A 23,590-nucleotide genomic window follows, 5' to 3' on the forward strand; every position below is an offset into this window, starting at 1 on the left:
AAAGAGTTTATTTAGTGCATTTCTAGTTTGTCCACAGCAGGAACCAAAATATTAAGTTAATCTGTGCTGTTCACCAAAGTTCTGGTCCAACACCATTGGTCCGCCCGTGTTCTGGTGCAATACTATTGGTCCAGTAGTGTTCTAACACCCTCACATTAGTTCACTAGTGTTCTGGTATCACACTATTGGCTCACTAGTGTTCTCTTATGGTCAGGAACACGTAAGACCAGGAGAGAGGGGGGAAAAGAAAAAGGACCTTCAGCATGCTGCTACTGAGCAGAGGTCCACAAGCTTCCATGCAACAACAAACAAACAAACGGCAAGGGACAACAACGACGAACGGAAAGAGAAACGACAGCATTGCTTGTAAGAAGTAAGCATGGAAGCATATACAGTAAACCTTACAGTAACCTGCTCAAGCCCTCGGGGGGTTTGTCCAATATACAACAGATCTTAAAAAGGTAAAATCCCAACCCCCACCCTCAAGACACATGCGTGCACACACACACACACACACACTTTCTCTCCCACACAAACACACACACACAGCACGCCTATCGCAAGCACAGCATGTACTCAATCTCTCTCTCTCGCTCTCTCTCACACATGCACAGGCACACCTGCATGCAAACAAATGATAAGTCCTTATAAGTGTACAAGGAATATGTTTGTCAGTTTTAAAAATATGACTTAAACCCATGAGCTCTGTGTAAACATAGCGTACGGTAGATTAGATAAAGACTTCCTTCCATTGTAACTCCCTGTAACTTTCCAGCCGCGTGCCATTTCGTAGTAATAACCTAGTGGGTTAATACTTGTACTCTTTGGTTCTCTGTAACAGTCTGTTTATCTGACTGCGTGACTGACTGTCTGACTTCCTCTGTCCCCTCTTCTCTATCGCTCCCTCGCTTGATCCAACTGTTACGATACAGCAGGAGGACCCGTCCGAGGGAAGAGAATCGCAGGTCCCGTCCCTCTGCACACCAGGGGCAGCAGAGCCAGACGGATTGATTGTCCTTGATTTATTTACATCACAGTCAGTCACAGTGGGCTCCGTTTAGTGGAAGAACACGTCCCCGTCCTCCTTCTTTTTCTCCCACCCCTCACCAGTCTGATGTGTGGGCATGTCGGCCTGAGATCTGTGTGTGTATGTGTGCGTCTGCATGGGAGTGTGTCTGAGTGTGCATGTGTATGTGCATGTGTATGTGTGGTACGGTGTGAGGGGTCGGGGGGCTAGGATAAGTCGTTGTTGCTGGGTGTCTTCCCGCCGCCATTAAGTAGGGCCGAAGCGCTGCGGCTCTTGGTCGGTGTGCCGCTGCCTGAACGGGAGAGTTCTGTCAAGTCATGGAGGGAGGGCTCCCTGTACATGGCCACTACACCCCCACACACACACACATGCAGACAGACACACAAGACAAGACAAGACAAGAATCATTAATTCAGTTATTGCCACTGGTCTTTGTCACATGGGTGTAGTCTGCACAGCTTTGTTCAGTCAGTTCCTCTGCACCTGGGAGATTCAGTTTCCACAGACTAATTAATTCTGATTTTAAGACGCTATTTTATCATCAGAGAGAAATTTAAAGACTGTAACACTCCATAAATGGGTAAATTCTAATCTTAATTTCAATAACTGGCAAAAAAAAAAAAAAACAGTTAACTAAGAGTTCAGGGGTTTTTTTTTCCTTTTTCCTCACTTTCATATAATGCCTGGTGGCTTCTGGTCACTGACATATTAGCCTTTAGGCTGGAAGCCTGTTACCAAACAGTTGCCACACACTGAACACATCCATTAGCTGCATTAGCAGCGTTATATGGAGTCGTGTTCATGTCCGTTTGATGAATGTAACTCCAATATTCATTCCCTTTTCAGCTTTGTTTTGCCCTCCGCTAAGTCTCCGGGGAAATATGTGTCTCTTCAGCTAACTTTTTGTATCTGCTGTTCGCTGCCGGTCAGATGGTGTACAGTGCATTTTACTGCTCTTTCAATGGAAACAGCTATCTAATGCATCCAGAAGTGGTGATACTAAATGGTCAGAAATGCTGCAGCAGAGTCAGATAACCAATCTCTGTGGATCCATTATCACCTTGCTATGCAGAAATATTGATTATTCCCTCTTTTCCTATTTTCCTGGTATTTTCTTGTTTTTCTGGATGACCGGCACTGGTAAATCAAACCCGAGAATTGGGTCGCCTAACACTATCATATCTGGTGGCCAGGAATGTAATTATTGATGTTTTCCCCCTCCTCGAGAGTATTTGGGCATAAACTTTCCTTTTATGCCATTTAAGACTCAATTATTGTTTTTATTCATGAGTACCCAATCTGCATTTACATTTCAATGTTTATCTTCTGGCGCTGGCATTCTTTTCAGTGTGCTTTCACTCTAGCCTGTAAATCTGTAAAGCTTCTATATATTACCATCTACAATGACCTTCCTTGTATAGAATCCAGTTAAATCTTTTATAAACTAACAAGACACAAAATCAGTTTTAAAGACGATAAGACCTTCAAGCAAAGAGTGCAAATAGCAGATGGGTTCTAAGTTAGTCCAGGAAGGCAGATATTTTCCATAGGTCAGGGGTCCTCTGAATTTTTGGAATCCTAAATCTTCTATAGGGGAGAAAGCTTTCCAAGAGCGGCCCCAAGCTCTTAATCAATGAAGCCTTAGTACAGTTTGCTCTCTTAGATGCTATCACAACTTCATTTGTTTAACCTAACATATACTTGTGACGTAATACATCACAGCCATAGTTTCTAGAGCCCTGAAATTGCGAGGGTCAGGGGTAACGGACACACCGTGTTTGCTTTGCTGGTGTAAATGGTACCTGCACAGTTTTATACTTCATCATTTATGAGCATGACTCACTTTAATAGCGAGTGCTATAGGTTCGCTGAGATTCTGCTTTTGTTTTCACTAAGCTGCCAAACTCACCCCGAGGTGCTCAAAACCATTTTCACAATTAGCTGTCTATTTTGTTCTACATGAACACACGGGGGTTATAAGCTCATCTATAGCTTTTTCCCAGTGTTAACACCGATCGCTGCATATTTAGTCATTAATATTTAAACAGCCCCTCTGGACATGTTTTAAACTTAAAAAAAATTGCTACTCTATTTTTTTTCTTAAAACGATTTTCTTTTTCAACACGTATCTTAATTTAACTTCTTTCCTCCCTCACTGACAAACTCAGAATATATGAATATGTAAATACTGCAAGTTTCATTGGAAAGCAGGCCTACTCTGCTCATTTCCAGACTCATGTTTTTCATTCTTGGACTCTACTTGAGTACCTCTGCATGATTTACAGTTCAAAGACATTCTTGTTTATCTTATGATAGGCCTTTCTGCATCCACTATCTGAAACAAACCACCCCTCACCCAGGAAGACCACCCTCCCTTTAAGCCAGCTTTCTTCTGATTGGCTGCGTCTCTTAAACACAGCTTTTCTCTTCTCAGTTTGAAACCTACAGTAAGCCTTGAACTCGTACTTGTGCACATGCTGAGCTTCTTATTTAAAGTTTTGACTATAAAAAGATGTGTAGGGTCTGACTTTCGAGCTGAGAGAAATGCGAAGGTGAATGCAAAGACATCCTTTTAATGATGCAAAATGATGACGAAAATCCAAGTGAAGCAACAACAAGCAAACAGTCTTTGATGTTTTCTTGGGTTTTTTTAAACATGCGACAGGAATTTCAGAATAAACGCTTCATTTTACATTTAAACTTTTACGTGTTCTGAGTTATTAAGTTGGTATTTAAATCAGTAAGGCTATCAGTCCTACCTTTGAGTGGCTTCGGTATGAAGTGTGCAGCAGGCTTGTTCTTCTTGACATGATTCCCCTTCATGATTCCACCCTCCTTGTTAAGCCCCAGGTACCAAGCCCGGCCCGATGCCTGCTGCCGGTAGAGCATGGAGGAGTAGGTGACATAGTAGTTCTCGAACACCGACTCCTTGAATTTACACTCCGGGGTAAAATGCTCCTGTGAGAAAAATGTGATAGAAATGAGAACAAATCCTACACGAAAGAAGACGAGAAGGTGATAAAGCAAACGTGGCGTGAGTGGAGTGTTAGCTGCTGGCGGCGACTCCATTAAAAAGCGTTCAGTCATTCCACCATATAGTCATCAGTGTATTCATCCATCAGCTGGTCTGCTCTTTGAATCATTATCTCGGCCAGGCTGTATCCTCCGAGAACAAACTGCACCAACTTAGGACAGCTGACATTTGCATTTCCTTATTCCTGCGTCTCCATAGCAACCGGCTACTCCCTTGAATACCAACCAGCCCACTGAGAGAACGGTGGTGCCCAGAGAGAAAGCTGTTTCTCTTCGATATCCATTAATCTTAAGTAAATTTTGATGAAGTTTCAGCATGCATGATCTTGAAATAGATTAAGCAGGAAAACATAAAGAAATGTGACCCGGGCACAGAAATATTGCGCGGCTGTATTCTGCATTTAATATTAGGTGAGAAGATGGAACGAGCGATATCAGTGCTGTGACTGAAGCCCTCACAATAACAACATGATGGACCAGATATTGTGCCGGTATACGTGTCTGCACAGGCGTAGCAGAGTGGGAAAAGACATGAAAACAAATTTTGGGAGCTGTGTGTGTAAACAGACACAAAGTAATCTTCCTATCACAGAATCACTGAAGGGAGATAAACAAAAGGAGGCTGGGGGACGATCTGAAATCAATCCTGAGAAGCCACAATATCAGGAGACAGATAAGGGAGGCTCAGACACTGGATTATAACACCCCGTGGCAGCTGACTCACAAAGCAACACTGTAGTTAAAGTATTGATGTGATGATGTGATGACAATGAGTCTGCTCACGGTGAAAGCTTCTGCTTCATTACTCAACCTGACCCAAAGAGCAGGTTTGAGTCTGTAGCATTAATGACGCTGGTTGTGATGGTGTGTGTGTGTGTGTGTGTGTGTGTGTGTGTGTGTGTGTGTGTGTGTGTGTGTGTGTGGTGACCTACAGAGGTGTAGAGAAAGCCTTCGTTGTTCATTGCCAGGTAGAGTTTGGTCTGGACACCCTGGATGGCCACCACACGAAGCCCCACTGGGATCAGGTTGAACACAGCTGCAAATGCACACGCAAAGCCACGCGCACAACACAAAGCAATCAAACAAGCATTCACACAGCGAACACAGAGGGAAACAGAGGAAAGTACTCATCAATATCAATGGCATGATGACACCTTCATTTTGCCACAGAGAAGCTATTTTAGAAGGTTGGGCGCTGAGGAGGCTGAACTACGCTTACAATTTAGCTCCTGGTATTAAGCGTGGGATAAAATTATCAAAAGGCGAGCAGCAGAGCAAGTTTTGGTAAACATTTGATAGTGCAAGGACATGCTTCAACAGAAAAGCCAGAGAGCCAGTAATCAGCGCAATTTCATCTGTCATACAAATGAAAAATGTTCCTGCTAGAGCTGCACTTAATGATCACTTTCAGCTATTTTTTCTACTCAATCACTCATTTAGTCTATAAAATGTCAGATGGTAGTTAAAAGTACCCATTACAGTTTTCCCCACACAGAAGGCGATGCCTTCAAATTTCTGTTTGATTAACACTCCAAAAGCCCTCGAAATATATTCACTTTACACCGATGTGAATCGGAAGAAAAGCGGCAAATCTTGCGGTTAAGAAGCTGCAATCAGGAAATGTTTGACGATTTGCTGGAGAAGTGGTCCTCCGTCGCCGAATGTTTTGAGCATGCAGAGTAAACAGTGCATTCCCGAGCTTCTTTAACGCCACAAATTCAATGAGCTCTGTCTGTTTGTGAATTTTTACAGCATGATTTATAAGCATAAGCTACCCGAGTAAAACTAAGCTGTCTGGGCTCTTCGACACATTACAGCGAATGTGACATTAAATCGCAGACTGTCAGATTTCATTTGAATGCATTTCCAGCCAAACTGGATGAGCACTTAAAGGCTCCACGCTGGTAACAACATATCAGCGTAAAGATTAGACCGAACCATAGCTCTGTGAGTCAGGACCCTTGTTTAATCATCATCATTTTTAGTCAATACTGTTCTTTACAATAACTGTGCATAATATATGGGGATTATGTATTCAAACGCATTTACGGGTGACTGATTTAATGTGGGTAGGCGTTTACATGATGTATACACCATGTAATCATCTCATTAAAGAGTGTGATTCCTCTGTAGTCGTTCTGCATGCAGACAACAGTTGGTGGCCTGAGAAGTAGCAGAGATTAATGTGAGATGCTGGCAACACCAACTGGGCATAAGGAGAGTGATTGCAGTCTGAACCACAACAACAGAATTGAATTAGCCGTATCAATCAAACATTGCACTGTGTGTGTGTGTGTGTGTGTGTGTGTGTGTGTGTGTGTGTGTGTGTGTGTGTGTGTGTGTGTGTGTGTGTGTGTGTGTGTGTGTGTGTGTGTGTGTGTGTGTGCGCGCGCATGTGTGATGGAGAGAATGAAATGGAGTGGGTAAAAATGAATCTGTTGTCTGATTTGGTGTAGTAGCTTTCTGAATGCTAAGGATTTGAACGTGCACTGTATGTTGTGCAGACATTTGATCAATGATTTTAACCAGGAAGCATTTCATATAGAAAGACTGCAGTGTCACCACTTGACATTTGCTAATTATTGACTTTGAGTTGAGTGACTGACTGAATTAAAGTCACTGCAGTAAACAGATTTCCACAAGATGAAACTCAACAATAGGGATGTGGTAATTAAATTAAATCGACCCTTAAAGCAGTAACATGTTGCAACATTCTGTTGTAGCGAGAAGTAATATAGATCTGCACTGAAGAAAGTCAGTTTCAGCCTGTGCTTTGCTTTTATTTATAAATCATGTTAAAGTATAAATAATCTAAATAACCTAGTTCTAGGTTACCTAGTTAACCTAGGTCAAAATGATTGAGTTGGGTAAAATACACACACACACAACAAATCTAGTTAAAGCCAGCCTCACCATAGGTGCTGTCTTCATCCTTGGTTCCATCAATGGTGCCATCAGGCTGCATCTGCAGCTGGAAGCCCTGGCGACTGGAAAGCCTGGTCACAATGCCCTTTAACTGGGGCTCTAAGAGGAAAACAGAAACATTAAGTGCATTCTTTTCTTACTGCTGTCATGTGATCACATGCATCAAATCCAGCAGCCTCCAGGAAGCCAGAAGTGTCAGAGGCCCTGATGCTTGAGGGCCCTGACCACCAGTATCGATCCGTGGCAGTTCCACTAAACATTGTGGAACTCATAAAAAAAGATGGCTTTTTAAAAATAAATAAATAAATAAATAAATCAGCTAATAATTGACACATGTATCATGAGTAGGATCACTTAGGGTTGTGCTTTTCAACACTTTGCTGTGGGACAATATAAAGTTACTCATGTGAGACGTTTGTGGGTTCATGTAACAGGATTGTGACACTGTCCTCAGAGTGAGGAGTGATGAAGTGATGAAGAACCTGCCTTAGTGATGAGAAAAAAAAATAATGCTGAATGGTGGCAGAGATGAGGATGGCGATGATGCTGAAGGTGATGGTGAAGATGGACGAGGTGGTGATGCTACCCGCCGGCTATCCGACTGTCCCCACCCCCCCTCCTCACAGACCTGGTGGTCGCCTTCTCTTCCGTTTCTTCCTCGAGCCAAACAACTTGACACGCGAAAACACGTTCAGTTTGCTCGGTTTCTCGTTTGCGCCTTTGCTGTTGCTCGGGCTGCCGCTTCCGCGGCATGCGTTTGCCTTCTCCCGCTCCCTCGCCTGTCGCTTCTGGCGGATCAGGGAGCTGGCGATAGCCGCTGCCCGGGACATGTTTCCCCGGTGGAGTGAAACAAGGCTGCGCGTCCTGGGTTGGAGAGGGCGATCGCGGACGAGGCGGTCGGGGTGTGTGGAGCGCGGGGAGAGGGGTTGAGGGGTGGGGGTCTACACCACCCACGGCTCAGTTCGCATCACACACCGACCGATGCAGTCTCCGTGATTTTAAAAAGCGTCCAGAATCCTCCATCGGTGCGTCCCGGCGCTTCATGGAAGTCGTTAGATCCAGCACCGTGCCAGTGACTGAGCGCTAACGACGCCGCCTCACATCCCCGCAAGGGGTCTGAGTGGCAAAGAGCGCTCTGATTCCCCCCTCTGGTGATTCCTCCGAGTGTCCCGAGAGAGAGAGAGAGCGTGGACGGAGAACGACGGCGCGTGAGATTCTCCAGGTCCGAGTGGCAAATCAACAGAGTGTAAGCTGGCGTGAACGACACCGGGGGTTGTTGACGATCACTGCAGCTGCTACTGCCTCCTCTTCTCCTTCTTCTTCTTCTGCTGCTGCTGCCGCTCTGCACCGTTCCCCCGGCGATGCTCCTCTTCTTGACGCTGTCCGTGACAGAAATGCAGCAACTGGGATGTTTGTCAATGAAACAGCTCGGGGCTGGCTCAGTGGGAAAGGGATCATGGTGCAGCCGTGTCGTTCATAAAACTGCTGCAGCCCTGCCCGCCGCGAGGAAGAAGAGTGAGGAAGGGGAGGTGGAGCGGGTGTGTGTGTATGCGTGTCCGTGCAGTGTGTGTGTGTGTGAGGAGAGGGGGTGTCAGATGAGACTGGTGGGGGCTGGACGGTGTGTGTGTGTGTGGGGCTGGACGGTGTGTGTGTGTGTGTGTGTGGGGGGGGGGGGGGGGGGGTTGGGCAGTGCTTTCTCATAGGGCACCTGTAGCCCCTGTACCCCCACGTGGCATGATATTTACATGATACACTAAATATGCTGATGTGTGATAGGCGGACTGAGAGAGACAGAAGGAGAGGATAAAATGGGAGGTGGGAGAATAAACAATGAAACAAGAGAGGAGACAGACAGGTGAATGAATGAGAGGAGGAATAATGAAAGAGGGGGTGGGCGGAAGAGAGAAAATGAGATACTGAGTGTGTTGGAGAGAGAAAGAGAGAGCGATGCAGAGAGAGAGGGAGACGCTTGTAGAAAATAACCTGCAAATGGATTGGAAAAGAGAATGATGAATGAAAAAGGAGGGGAAAATAAATCCAGTAGAAGACAGGAGAAGAAAGTGCAAGACTATTCCACACATCAGGAAAAATGACGTATATGAGGGGGAACTACATGATAATGAAATAAGAGAAATGAAGTGAAGGGACAATGAAGGAAGAGGGTGGGAGAGAGAGTGAGAGAAAGACCCAGCAAGTGTGCATGAGGGGAAGAAATCAGAAGGGGGGTAGAGAAAGGAGGGGCTCTAATATTTTGGTGCAGAGGTTCACCACTGCTGAAAAGGCTGCAGCATGCAAGAAGGAGGTGAAAAAGACGGCGGCACTTGTGTCTCTGCGAGCTGTGTCGTTCTCTAGATGTTCCCTTTTTGCATTTGCACCAGAGCAGAGGTGCACACACACACACACACACACTAGGCAGCAGCAATCAGCCACTCGGTGCATGTCGGCTGGCCACAGGCAGCCCCCACAGGAAAACAGATGCACAGTTGTCAGAGACAAAAACAGCTGCAGTGGCGGATGGTGACTGCTAATTCCAACTGGTACTGAGGAAGAGGAGGCGGTGGACACACAGCCGGCAGACGAAGGTCGACCTGCATGTGGCAACAGCCGCTGAACAGCGGGCAGAGTCGATGCATGCTGTTCTCCAGCGGGAGAGATCGATGGCTGGGGGAGTAAGAGGATGTGGTGAGCAGTAAACTACACGAATGAAGAGGATCCAAACCCAGTGAGCTGTAACCCACTGTGAGGATAAGACAGCTGGAGAACGTGATGGACCGTGGACAGACACTGAGGTCTCCACACTGCTAAAGTGGAGCATTTACCCTGCCGCTGACCGAGGAAGTTGAAGTACCACCGATGGCCTTCTGGTTAGGTAAGGACTCTTGTAAACATGCACAGATAAATATAGTTTTACTTTGCAGTTCAACCCACGCTCTTTGAGACAACACTCAAAAATCTTTCATAACTAACCGGTAAAGTCAGCTAAAACATCAATCACATGAAGGAAAACAGCTGGAGCAAAGAAGTGACTGAAAGCTAAATCTAGTTATTCATGTTTCTTTTATGAGCTCACTGCTTTAAACCCAACCACAGGCCTCTAAAAGCTTGAGCCACACAAAATAAGAGCCACGTAAAAAACATCAGATATAAAGTGATCCTGAGGAACATTAACACAGCCTTCAGCCATCACGATAACTCATTTCATCTTTACAGAGAACAAGCAAATCAATAAAATCAACCAACAGAAAAGCAATGAAAAAAGAGACAAGGTACAAAGATTTAAAAATAAATAAATGGCTATCCATAATTAACATCTATTTGAGGTGTAGCTAGAAATGACACAGTGATGTCTGAAATGGAGACAAACAGTCTGAAGAATGTGAGTATTATGTACTCTATGATAAGGAAGTGAAGGTCTTTAAGCTTTGCTTGGAGTTCATTAGCGCCACCAATTGGCAGTTTAAGAACTGAATACATTAAAAAAAAGTTGGAAAAAAGAAAAATACTTAAAACAAAAACAGCAGCCTAAACTTTAAAAAGATTTTTTTAAAAACTGTGAGAAACTCAGTCTAACCACACAAGAGCCGGAAATAGTGAAATCAGCCACGCACAACAACATTCACAGCTTGTGGTACAAAATTCAACACTTTAAATTCTTTGCGACTGGCCGCCACGACATTACGAGGCCAAAAGCTTCAGTGAAATGCTCAGACCCGGAATTTGTTTGCGCATTTAATCCATCAATGCGTTGTTTGAGTCGCGCTTGGAATATTTTATTTAACGTAAAACTTTGGATGCAAAGTGGTTTTAGTGGAGGAGACCGTGTAAGAAACTGCACTGCAGGCCGATTCTACACTAAAGGGATTATCCGAGTCTTCGCTGTGCCTTAACGGACTGGTTGCAAACTTATAATAGAATTCATTAACTAAACTCCCAAAACTCACTCAGAATGTTTCTCTGTTGAGTTTCATGTTGTGTTTTTTCTTTTCTTTAAGTTAAGCCCGTGAAATAAACTCAGAGCCGAGGCGATTCATTGTGAATGTGTTTTAAGGAGCCAGCGCGTTGCTAAGGTGTGCTGAAGTCCAGCTGTCCTCCCAACAGAAGGGCGCGTCCTGCCTTGTTTTCAGCACCACGGACAGCGCTTCATCTTTAAACCCATTTTATTTAAAAACAAAACAAACAAACAAAAAAACACGTTAAACTTTTTAAATAGAAAATTATCAACATTAAGTTAAGCATTTTAAATATTCTAAGGTCCACAATTCACATTCGTAATTCAGAAGCCACTTCAAACACGTCCGGCGCCTGAGTTGCGCTGTTTGAACTTAGTTTAGCGCGTCTCGTTTGCACATCTTATTACCAGAACATATTGGTGACATTTAGGCACAGATGTGGCTCCTTTTTCTAGCTAACTTTGTCCTTTCTCATCTTACCTGAAGTGGATCGGCGGAGAGGGAAAGTCATGCTGCGCCCGCGGAGCTCTGGAGCCTTTTGCTCCTGGCTTTTTGCACTTCCTGTTGTGCGCCGCTCGTCGAAAACAGGGCGAATTATGGAAGTTCAAACCAGACAATTCTCCACGGCATTGGATCCATTAAGGCCGCGTACATGGCGTTGACGGGAGATCATTACAGAACATTAGAGGCCATTAAGCCGTTGGAACCGGTCATTAATGATTCATCTCGAGGCCCCGCTGATCTGGCACAATAAGAGAGGGAGAGAGCCAGCAGGCCCTTCCCAAATCCAAGGTATCGAGGAAACGCTGTCTGTGTTTGTTTTTCCTTGTAATGTGGCTGAGACACATTCATCCAAATCTATGTTACTGCAGCCGACATATAAATACTCTCCGATGACCTCTTTCAACACTTAAACACAGTTATTCTCTGTCCAAAAACATGATAGCTATATTTACAAGGGCCTCCTGTGACTATTCTGGTCAGTATCCAAGCTTGTTTTTTGTTACTTAAACAATTCATTTACCAGCAAAACATATGGTTATTTAAACAATTGCTAAAAAAAAATGTAAACAAACAAAAAGAAATAATCAGGTTTTAATCCCCAAAATCATGCAATCAGATTCATGTTTTCCATTCCCTCAAAAAGCAGTAAAGATTACAACAGAGACTCTGGTGCTTACTGCCCAAACTGGGGCGTGAGTCATTAAACACAAACCTTTTTAAAATGCCATGTCAAATCCAGCTAAACAGTTTTAACAAAGAGAAGCAGGAAATTTCTCAGCTGCACTTGTTGAAATAAATCAGATTAATAGGAAACAAGGTCTACATCAGATATTGCTCTTTTCAGTATTTGTCACAGCTTAAACTGCACCAATCCATAATTGTAGTCATCGACCTTAAACAAGCTCCAGGCGAAATTCTTATTTATATTTGCTTCTAATTAAACCCTGATTACAAGTTCAACCAGTGGAGCCAACATGCTTCGTGATTCAAATTTTAGGTCTCATATAGAAAACTGATTACACTGTTTCACTGTTGGAGCCTTTCAGGCACACACACACACACACACACACACACACACACACACACACACACACACACACACACACACACACACACACACACACACACACACACACACACACAATTCTGTTAAGATAAACAACTAGAAGTGAAACTACTAAAAACTTTAATTCAGAGGCAAACTCACATAGTGTGCACACAAATACACAAGCAAACGCACCATTAGTGGCTCTCTCACAGTGGGCTTTCCACATCATAGCACATTAAATAGCAGCCTCACTCAGAGACATGCCCATGAACCATATAGAGACTCTACACAATTATCCACAACTGTGTATTATAAGCCCATTACACTGCTGTGCTCTAAGAGCTCTTCCTGTGAAGCTGCCTGGTAAAAGACAGCAGCATCCATATTACTGACATGATACGCAAAGAATAACAGACAGCAGCAACTGCTGCTGCATGCACTGCAGTACAGAACATCCCTAGTAGGACAAGTAATTTAAAACAAAACCTCTTTGAAGTAACTCTGTAGATTCTGATTTTACATAATCAACATTTCCAGAGAACCGATATTATTGTTTTTTTGTCTTTCTTTCTTTCTTTCTTTCTTTCTTTCTTTCTTTCTTTCTTTCTTTCTTTCTTTCTTTCTTTCTTTGTGTACCAAAATTCTTTCTTTTCCCCAAAATAACTTTGTAACCTTGGCTTTGAATAGCGAATTACAAAGATGGCAGCTGGCATGTTTTGGCTCAGACTTCAAAGACAGTTTCCTGGGCAGGTAGCCAGTATTTAATAACCTCAATCTATTAAAAAAAAAGAGAACGAGAAAAAGAAAGAAAGAAAACAGAAAAACATCTGCAAATGTATTTCCCTTTGGATTTTTCAAACTATGTAATGTCACCAGTTTTGTAAGCGATCAGCCACTGGATGGCACCATCAGATAACATAATGCTGGAAAACAGGAAGCTGAAGGGAAAAGCTATGGGAAAGGCTGAGCAGTACTCTGAGCTCAGAGACAACGACATATGAATGTGCAGGGAAGGCGGATGCACCTGCACGGCATCCGCGATCATGCCCCGCCGGCTTAAGTATTGCACTGGGTCCTGTGATAGTCATTGTTGGTATGTTGAGCTGGCAGCGGGAGAGCTGCAGCTCTGTGTTTTGTAACAGCAACCGTGTTTGGAATAAACTATGCTGCAAAGCATGTTCATGCCATCGGGTCTGCCGTGGTCATTCACAGTGTGGGTGTACCATGTTTACATCTCTTCGTGGGGACCAGAAATTGAAATATTACTATACTTGTGGGGACCAAAAGTCGTTATGTGGACAAATTCCTGTCCGCATGACTTTGAAGGCATTTTTGAGACTCAAAATGTGGTTTTGGTGTCAGGGTTGTCCTTTGGACAGGATTCGGTTTAGACTAAAGGTTAGGGTTAAGCATTCATTTCTGATGGTTAGGGTAAGCGGCTAGGGAAAACATCTCAATTGATGTCCCCACTAAAATATGAAAACACGACTGTGCATGTGTGTGTCTAATTTATGTTGTGTTCATGAACAAGCCACAATAAGTTGATGCATTTACTAACTGTGACCTCAGTCTGTGCTATGGAGGCATGGCTCTTTATTTTATATACAGTGGGTAAAATAAGCATCGGACGCATCATCAATTGTCTAATTAAATATATTTCTAAAGGTGCTATTGAAATAAAATTCTCAGCAGATGTCAGTAACGACTCATCCACACATGCAGACAAATCAAACCACAGAATTAAGTTATGTGTGATAATGAGAGCTGAAACAGGGAAAAAATGTTGAACAACCTTAGTGATTTTTTCTCATTTATTGAAGACACCTCCTGTACGGAAAAGCAAGTTGCATGGATTGCTCAGGTGTGATTTTGGTTCATTCTTCCATGGTGTTTATTATGGCATCCAAAGAGTTCGATTTTGGTCTCATTTGACCCGACGATATTCTCCCATTATTTCACAGGCTTGTCCAAATGTTGCACATTTAGAGCAACATTTAGACAAGATATTTTAAACATATTTCATCATGCTTTCCTTCATCAGTGATGAAAAGCAAACATCATCTTGTGTGATGATGCATACAACTGTGGTGGCTGAGTACATTACTTGTTTTCACAGAAACAACTGTACCTGCCAATTCCAGGTCTTTCTGTAGCTCTCCACAAGCGCTGCTTGGCTCTTAAGACAACTCTTCTGATAATTCTTCTCACTCCTTTGCCTAAAATCTTGTGGGGAGCATCTGGTTATGTTAAATTATGTTCTTTCCACTTTCCAGTTTTGAAATTCTTCTGTAACCAACATGTTTTGCAACAATAAGGTTGTGACGGTATTGCACCAGCTCTTTGGTTTTACCCATCATGCGATGGTTCTTGTGTGGCACCTTGGTAATGAGGCACATTTTTATAGGCCATCTGTTGGGACTGAACCAGCTGACAGTAATTTGCCCTGAGTGGCAGGATTGCTTTCTAATTGCTGATAGATTTCAGCTGGTGTCATGTCTTTTTGCACCATCCTTTCTTCATGTGTTCAGTACTTTTTTCCTGTGTCATTTCTCATTATTACACGAAACTTAATTTATGGACGTCTATGGTTGGATGTCTCTGTATGTTGCATTTTTTCTATTGCACTGTTGTCTCTGCACTGTCTTGTGTCTGTATCATTCTGTTCTGTCTTTGTTTTGGTTTTTTGCCATTTTTGCACACTTGCACTTTATTTAGTCCTGTGTTGATTGTCTGTTATATGTTATATGTAGCACCATGGTCTTGGAGGAATGTTGTCTCGCTTCCCTGTGTACTGTACCACTGCACATGGTTGAAATGACAATAAAGCCACTTGACTTGAAGTGTGGATTGGGTGAGTCGTTACCGATATCTGCTGAGAAGTTCACGTTATAGCACTTTTAGAGATATAAATTGTTGATGTGTTCAATACTTATTTTGCCCAATGTATTTATATATTTGTTATATCATTCAAACTAAATTCAAAGCCTGGTGTTTTAGGTAATACTGCATAGGGCAGGGATAGCTCAGTAGGTAGAGTGGTGGCCCCATGATCGGAAGGTCGGGGGTTCGATTCCCCTGAACAGCTACCCTGAGGTACCCCTGAGCAAGGTACCGTCCCTACACACTGCTCCCCGGGCACCCAATGGCTGCCCACTGCTTCACTGAGTGAATGGGTTAAATGCAGAGAGGGATTTTCCCCATGGGGACCAATAAAGTACACGTTTAACTTCAAATACTCTGTTTATAAAAAACACAAAAAATAAGCGTTCTTTCAAAAGCAATATTTCAAGGTGCTTTTATTGTATCCATTGCAATGTATAAGGGTTTCGCCCTACTCTGGTAAAACACTTGGTTTTATTGGGTTTTCTGTGTACTGATGTGTTTGCTTTGTTCCCCATAGGTGAGTAAAGGTTAACATTAACCTGGTTTATTACAGCACTGTCACTAGCTGTTGGGCAATATGGTACAAAGAAGCTGAAGTTTAATTGGATCTACTATGCACATTTCTAGCTCAATATTGTTATTCTTGTACTCTTCAAAGGTAGACAAAGGTAAATGCATAGTCTACATTAAACAAAATACATCTGTTTTTTAACTTTTGCTGAGCCTTAGCAAATACCTGGACCTTACAAAGTTTTCACAAAGGTCCAGCTCTTACAGCAGTACATGCTATTTTAAAAGGATTTGCTGCATCTGGGAGGCGCAGCAAATCCCAGACTCAAGAGCATGGAGGAGATTCCAGGAGACCAGCAGTTACTGTAGGAAAGCTGGACAAGGCTGTAGAAGGTCTTTGACCCATCAGCAGGACCAGAATAACAGAACTGATGCTCCGTGCTTTTCACGGATGTGTGCAGGTTCACCGTAAGCACATGTGACAGTCCTGAAAGGGTCTGGAGCAGCTGCCTGTAACATCGTTCAGCATGACCAGTTTGGTGGTTTGTGATTGATGGTCTAGGACACACAGACTTACAGGTCAGGCAACAGCACCTTGACTGCTTTTAAGTATTGCTATGAAATCCTTGGACCCATTGTCAGAGAGTTTCCAGAGACGACGAGTCTCTCTGGCCACAGCTTATTTGAATTAAGTAGCCTAGATTTCAACTTTATTCAATTAAGAAGCAGCAAATATTAAACTCTGAGCTTTTGAGTGCAAAGCGATGTTTATGCAAAAAGGAAATAAATCAGCTGAACTAATGAGAAGAAATACTTGAAACTTAAGACAATTTCTCATTAAAGATTAGTTAGAAATGCTCAGAATATCTATATTTAATATATCAGCTGCCTGTCAACTAAACAACCAATCATAGCCACAAATGCTAGGTTACAACAGTGTCGTTCACTAATAATGATAATAATACATAAAAAACTAAATAAAATTGCCAATGTGCTCTGGCTAACTGTCCCATCCACCTCCCCTTAAGCAGGGCTACAGCATTTGAGTAAATGTGTTGTTAATTCATAATTCCAACAACAGCTTTCTGGCTCAATGCTTGTTTTTTATTTTTGCTCTCCACATGTTTTTAGAACAGATAGCGTTAGCCTCTTTCCCCAGCATTAAGCACAAATGTGACTTATTTGTGTTATAGACCCACATTTACCTTTTAGATCTCCAGTCTCTTTTAATATTTTGTTTAAACTGCAATCTTTGGATTTTTGTTATATTAAACTCTTCCTGTATCTGCTAAATTTGTCTTTCTTAAGTTATAAAAATTGGTATTTTTATGTTGGCCAAATTCTTAGTGCTAAATAAAGCAAATAAAATGCATGCAAGATACAGTCATGAATGACACGGGTTTCACGTACAGCTTATTATTCATGATAGAGCACAGCTTGCAGACAACTCCCTTTTTTTGTCTCCATGGCAATCATAGTTTCCCAGTTTCCTTTGTGGTGTACTCCACGTCGATTTTACTGCTGTCCAGGGGGGAGGAATGAATGAATTTGTGCACGGGGGGCACACACCACATTTTAACGATTTTTTTAGCTCGTAACGCAATAAATTCAATCTTAAACAAAAGCAATAAATTCACAGGTTTGTGTTTCTCCTTACATATTTAAAATACCTCAAAGCTGTCAAATACAAAACCAATAGAGAGAAAACATCCACGAAATAATAATTAAAAAAAACCCCACGTGTTTCATTTGCATTATACCTAAACACACGTTTCCAAATGGTTTAAGTGTGTATGTTGAAGCTTCCACACAATGCCCTGTATGCCCTGTATTGTGGGAACAATAGGATTAAGTGGCCATGGAGCGGGCTGGACTCAGCATCATCGCACACCTTTTGGCTACCACATCTTTCTTCTTTTTTTCCTTCCCTCTATAAACAATAAATAAATACATAAAATGTCTCCCTCCTGACTCGGGTTCACCGTTACTCACCTTTGGAAGCATGATCTTTATCCTCTTTGCTTTTCGTTATCACGTTCATGGAGCTCCGTCGCTTCTACCGGTCGCTGAATCAAACTTCAGGTGAAACGTTCACTTTTTTCATCCTCCTCTAATGTGTCCGGTCCCTTTGCGCACGGTCCAGCTCTTTCCCCTCTTTCCTTGTCCCCCTGTCTCTTGCTCCTCTGATGCTGCTCTCTGCACAGCTCCACTCTGTCTGTGCACCTACATGTCACCATGTACCAGCAGGAGCGCTTCCCCTCCGATCCTGCACGCGCGAAAACTGCACTCGCACGCGCACAGTGACAAACTGATGATGGCGCGCGGGGGGTGGGTGGGGGGGCACGAGCCAAAGACAGCTCATTGTATTCTGACTGAATGAGGAATTAAAAGTAGCCTATCATTTTCCATCAGCTCTGCAGAGATGCAGTCACTGGATTCATCTGTAACTGTGTTGCAGGGATTTGAAAACATTACACGGGCTTAACTGGCGTTTGTTCATGTTCTACTATATTTTTAAGTACCGTAAGTGGCTTATTTTTGCTGCTGGCTGTTGAACCACTGACCTCAATGCCTTTTGCGGAGTCCGAAAGAAATGACAAAACACACAGCCATGTATTCATTGGTGACCAACACCCATGATTAGAAATGAGTACATCAGAGGGACGGTGTTGAGACAAAGTTAGAGAGACAAGGTTGAGATGGTTTGAACATGGGCAGGGAAGGTTCAGTGGATATTATCTGAAAAAAGGGGAAATAAGACTGGGGAAAACTAAAACTGAACACTAAGCACACAAGACAAAGACTACAGAAATAAGATAGGAAGAGACTAAACAGAGGAACATCACAGATGGAGACAATACATGGGTAACACTGGGAAGGCAGGTTCAACTAAAAAAAAGGGAGATCTGATGACCTGCTGATGAGCACCTATTTTAGAAACACACAGCTCTTCCTTTTTATCTTTTTTTTCTCCAAAACCCAAAACTCTGGGTCAACAACCCAGGTGCCATGGCAAAAAGATGAAGAAGATAATGAAGAATTGGTGATTTATAGGAAACCTGCAGTCCTTCATGTTTAAATAAATACGTCATTAATAAAGTGTTTTGCAAGCTCGCTATTTCTAAACGTTAAACTGATATATTTTTAAAAACTGCAGATATCCTGCAGCTCTTTCTCCGAGTAGTCAGGGGATCTTTGAAACAAATTTAACAGCTATAAATACAACAAAGACAAAACAAGTGAGAAGGACTTTCCACCAGCTGACAAAGCAAACAGTTCTCCTTATAACGCCTCTACTGCATCAAACATTAAAAGACTGAGCAATAATGAAGACATTGGTTACAGCAGACATACAGAAACTGAAAGATGCACATTTTTGCTCTTACTGAAGAAAAGAAGATCAGTGTAATCACAAGGTTGTCTTCTTTCCAAGAAATGCAAATCCACTACTGCACTCAGCACTCTAGCACTATGCAAATGAATCCATTTATTGATCACTTAATCAATTTTTGCTGAAAAGTAGTTTTTTCTTTTTTGTGTGTGTTTTTTTCTGTGGTCAACACTTGTTTTGGATCCCATTTAAACTTCATACTTAGTATTGGTTTTGGGTAATGTGTTTTTCTTTTCCATATTATAATATTCCAGCACTTTTCTGCCCTAAAGGCCTGTTTTTGATTCATTTCTTGTTGACTGAATGAAAAGTGGCTTCACGTGCTAAAGGCTTCAGTTTGTTAGTGTGATGGTTGTTCGTAGTAAAGAAGTCGGGTCAGAGATAAATTTAGTTTCTTCTGTTAACCTACATCAGGGGTGTCAAACTCAAATACACAGTGGGCCAAAATTCAAAACTGGAACAAAGTCGCGGGCTAACATTAATATTTATTGAAAAACAAAATCTTCCTCCAGATATAAGAATGAATCTTTTCTTATGGACTCAAACAAGTTTTGCTGAAAAACTGAATATGGAACAAGCAAAGCTTAATACTAAATGATATATATATTAGCTGTATAATACCAGTAGGCCAGCTCTAATAGTAATTTGGTATGGCTTCGCGGGCCAAATGTAATTAGGCTGCGGGCCAAATTTGGCCCGCGGGCCAGAGTTTGACACCTAGGACCTACATCAAGCTTTTATATGGCACAACAGGAGTGTGATGCTGGAAGTAGCTTTGATTTTTCTTGTTTCTGTGGCAGATTGTCAAGAATTCATTATAAAGGACTTTTTAAACTGTGAAATGACCCAGGCAGAGGGTAATAGCAAGTGAGAATAAAGAGCTGAGCTCAAGGCAACCTATGTGTCTCCTGATTTTCACTAACAGGTTGCAAATGCGTGACTTCATTGGCTAAAATGAATCACACGTTTAACCAGTTTGATCTTGTGTTGTCACAGTGGCAGTTCCTCTTCCACCCCCTTCATGTCTTCAGTTGTAATCTAAAGAGGCAAAACAAAAGGGCTGACAAGAAGCCCAGCAATTATGATGGTCGAAACTATTTTATTGCCTCTCTGTAAACTTGACCTGAAAAATAACTGGTTCACATTGAAAACAGCAGTAAGAACAATCACAACAACACTCTACAAGTGTATGCAAGATACATTCATTTGAGAACAAGAAGCACTCAGAGAGCACAACAAGCATTAAGACACATATTTTTAAATAGCTCTATATAGCATTATTATCACTTGGACCTTCAAATCAATCTAAAGACCTTTAAGATAGTTCAAAGGTCAAATGGGACATGATATGGTGCATTCGATATGCTGACAAAACAGACCACACTTGTAAGAATCATAGTTTCTTATAAGTGTTGTTATAAGAGTTTTTGTCAATTTTCAACCAAGTTGACATTGAAGACCTTGGTAGATGTATGTAAAATTTTAATGGATGGTTAAGACGATCCCAGGCCTCACCCCTAGTTTTATCAGAATTCTTTCGAGCTACCCTGTTTACAGACAGAATGACACATATGCATGCAAGCATTAACCTTCTTGGGAAGTTAATAAAGGAAAACAATACCTAAACCTTAAAGAAGGGGTACAATGGAATAAAAACATGAAAATTAAATATTAGAGATTTGAAAAAAGGCACAATGGCACAGTGATTAGCACTTTCACTTGATAGGAGAAAAGTCCTTGGTTTGAATCCAGTCTGGGAGTTTCTGTGTGGAGTTTGTGTTGGTCTCCTTGTGTCTGCATGGGTTCTCTCAGTGCACTCTGGCTTCCTCAGGTCTTTGGATTGTGACTCTAAATTGACTCTAAATTGGCTATAGGTGTGAATATACTATTCTTAGTTAGCGTATTGTCTGTCTTGTCTTAATGTTGGTTTAAAATGGAGCACTGTAACAAAAAATAATTTCCCCCAGGGATCAATAAAGTATTCTGATTCTGATTCTGATTCTGAATATGAGCACGGTTGTCTGTGTTAGTCTTGCGACTGATTGGCGACTCATCCAGGAAGGACTGTGTCTCTTGCCCTGGGATAGGCTGAAGCTCTCCTGTGCCCTTAAATCGGATAAGCAAAAGAAAATGAATGGATTAAAAGAAAAAAGAAAAGCCTGTGAAAAAAGAAAATATGCATCCTCAGGCCACACTGATTCAAGCCTATATATTCAAGGAGTGTCTCTTTGGAGCGGCTTCTTCCCAAACCTTCACCTCACCGCATTCACTGAATATCATGAATAGAATTATTTGCTTCAGTGAAATTTCCTGCACCACGAGAAATGATGTTACTGCGTTTTGTTAAAGATTTTTGTCCTTGCATGACCCTTCAAAATGCTGCTACTACATCTCTTGTATGACGACTTTGTATAATGGAGCTGTGACATCATCATAGTGGCTTTTTGACTCTAAGCCAACAGACCAAAGCACAGCTGTCCCTCTGTAAGATCCCCCTTCTGGAGGATTACTGATCTGGGACCAGCTGCTCTATTAGAACAAAAAGTGGTATATAAGTCTGCTCCTTTTCCCAGGAGTCAAACCCACTCTCATTTCCGGGGGGGAGTCAAACCACTCTGCCCAGAAATATAGATCTCACACACAGAGAAAGGTAACACGTGCATGTGTGTTTGAATGCAGCGCAAGTTAAACACAGAAACCATTACAGGGGAGTTTGCTTGTCTTGTTTGTGAGTGTTGCCACATTAGGGCAAAGACATGGAAATGAGAAATGAATTATACTCTTTACTCTACAGGGGGATTAGATTAACCATCTCTGATCATGTTCATGTCATTAGTTTCAGCATGTTTTCAAGTGGGACAAACACCTGGCCACAGTGGAAACACTGTACCCAGGGGCAGGTGTATTAGTCAAAATATTCTCATTCAGCCAGTCATAATTCCTCCGCACTGTGTGAGTGTCTGAGATCAGCTGCACACCACTCAGTGTTGTTGAGGGAACAGCAATGACCTCATGACTCACTAATGGCAACCGAGCTGAATGATTTTAATGGGAATGAGAGGGGGCACTTCTGTACTGACTGGAGAAAATGGGGACATGAATAGAGGAGGTAATTGACTCGATGTCATGCCTAGATCTGGAGCATCGAGTCCTACAAATCAAACCAAGATTTCAGCAGCTCTGTTAACAGCAAACATTGATATCAAATAGATAAAAGTCCATCAAAAACACTGGTGGTAATAGGATTTTCCTGCTTTTAACCCACTTTTTTACTTTTTCTTTTTTTTACTTCTCTCTGTCATCTGTAAAGCTTGAAACCAGTACCACCCTCCTCATCTTCAGAGCTATCAAATCTGTTCCCAGGACACCAATCAGCAGGCAGCGATCTAATCATAATTGCTACAAACCTGCTAATTGTGAAATCCCCCTTCCCATTTTACGCTCTAATATCTAATTTGCGAGTGAGATGAGTTTAAAGGCTTACATAAGTTGCCATAAAAAGAGGGCTGCAACCCCCTGCTCGCTCCATCTATGCCATCGTCAGCCAATAAATGACCACACGGGCGCTGTTGCTAAGGAGCTGCTGGCTCAAGGTCAGCTGACCTAGCTGTCAGTCACAGTGATTTATCACCAGTCAAACCCTGCGTAGCTCACGTTCTAATAAAACAGCCTTCAACACTTAGTACAGATCTGACATTATTTACTTCAGTGTGCGAGTTTCAGCATCAACTGATGAGTTTCTGTGAGCATTTCAGTGAGCATTTTTATAAATCGAGGACATTTACTCTTCAGATTTAAAGTGAACTCTGAACAGGAGCCCCAGTCACCGCAAATTTATGGACTAATGGATTAAAACATTAGAGAGCAGAAATAGAAATAAATCCAATATTCAGAAAACCTGATTTGGTGGCGTCAGTTGTACAAGAATATCTTATACAACAAAGTTGGTGACTTTATCCACCCTCAACTACTGGATCCTCCAGACAGACAAACATTTTAAGCATGAGTTTTGTTTTTTGTTTTTTATTTCCTAATATATTCAACTTTTTTGGTAATTTTGTAATTTTGGTGGTTTAATTAATACTTTTTTTCCCCTAAGGTGGAAATCTTTAATGACTTTAAGAAACAAGAATTGGATCCACAAGTTTGAATTCATTTTGGATTTTCTGTAATCTAAACATAAAATCATTTTTCAATAGTTTAATAACTGGTGCTGAAGGTTCTACAGTGTCTTTTAACCTGAGACAGCCTTTTAACTTCGCCAAGGTCTAAAAGAACTTTCATCTTTGGATGAGATGAAATTCTGTTGAAAAGTTTTA

The 23,590-nt window shown here is 42.1% G+C and overlaps 2 protein-coding genes across 5 annotated transcripts in view; one reads left to right on the forward strand and one right to left on the reverse strand.

Annotated features, from left to right (window-relative positions):
• On the reverse strand, positions 1-18,129 carry fgf13b (fibroblast growth factor 13b). Of its 3 annotated transcripts, none has more exons than XM_085420960.1 (5): positions 17,873-18,129; positions 6,974-7,084; positions 4,993-5,096; positions 3,787-3,985; positions 1-1,373 (listed from the first exon to the last, which is right to left on the reverse strand). In XM_085420960.1, exons 1-5 carry the CDS (start codon positions 17,919-17,921, stop codon positions 1,234-1,236), a joined length of 603 nt encoding a protein of 200 aa, XP_085277086.1. In that variant the 5' UTR covers positions 17,922-18,129; the 3' UTR covers positions 1-1,233. The 3 variants fall into 3 exon arrangements, with proteins under 3 accessions (XP_085277086.1, XP_085277087.1, XP_085277085.1); XM_085420961.1 differs by lacking the exon at positions 17,873-18,129 and adding an exon at positions 11,416-11,492; XM_085420959.1 differs by lacking the exon at positions 17,873-18,129 and adding an exon at positions 7,614-8,530.
• Positions 8,721-23,590, forward strand: part of f9b (coagulation factor IXb) — a 22,262-nt gene continuing 7,392 nt past the window's right edge. The window contains exon 1 of one of the 2 annotated variants that reach the window (XM_085420956.1): positions 8,721-9,854. In XM_085420956.1, coding sequence (XP_085277082.1) covers positions 9,839-9,854 — 16 coding nt within the window. In that variant the 5' untranslated portion in view covers positions 8,721-9,838. The remainder of the gene's footprint in view (positions 9,855-23,590) is intronic. The other variant, XM_085420958.1, reaches the window with a different exon arrangement.

The sequence above is a fragment of the Rhamphochromis longiceps genome, linkage group LG10, assembly GCF_057381845.1.
Source record: "Rhamphochromis longiceps isolate RC_006_pf linkage group LG10, R_longiceps_female_GT1.1, whole genome shotgun sequence".
Classification (NCBI taxonomy): domain Eukaryota; kingdom Metazoa; phylum Chordata; class Actinopteri; order Cichliformes; family Cichlidae; genus Rhamphochromis; species Rhamphochromis longiceps.

Bases quoted from the DNA above. Each gene is read 5' to 3' on its own strand.
- fgf13b (XM_085420959.1), bottom strand. From the start codon at position 7,815: ATGTCCCGGGCAGCGGCTATCGCCAGCTCCCTGATCCGCCAGAAGCGA. The intron at 5,097-6,973 runs GTGAGGCTGGCT...GTGCATTTGCAG, and splicing joins GGATGAAGACAGCACCTATG to CTGTGTTCAACCTGATCCCA. The intron at 3,986-4,992 runs GTAGGTCACCAC...TTTTTCTCACAG, and splicing joins AAGGCTTTCTCTACACCTCT to GAGCATTTTACCCCGGAGTG.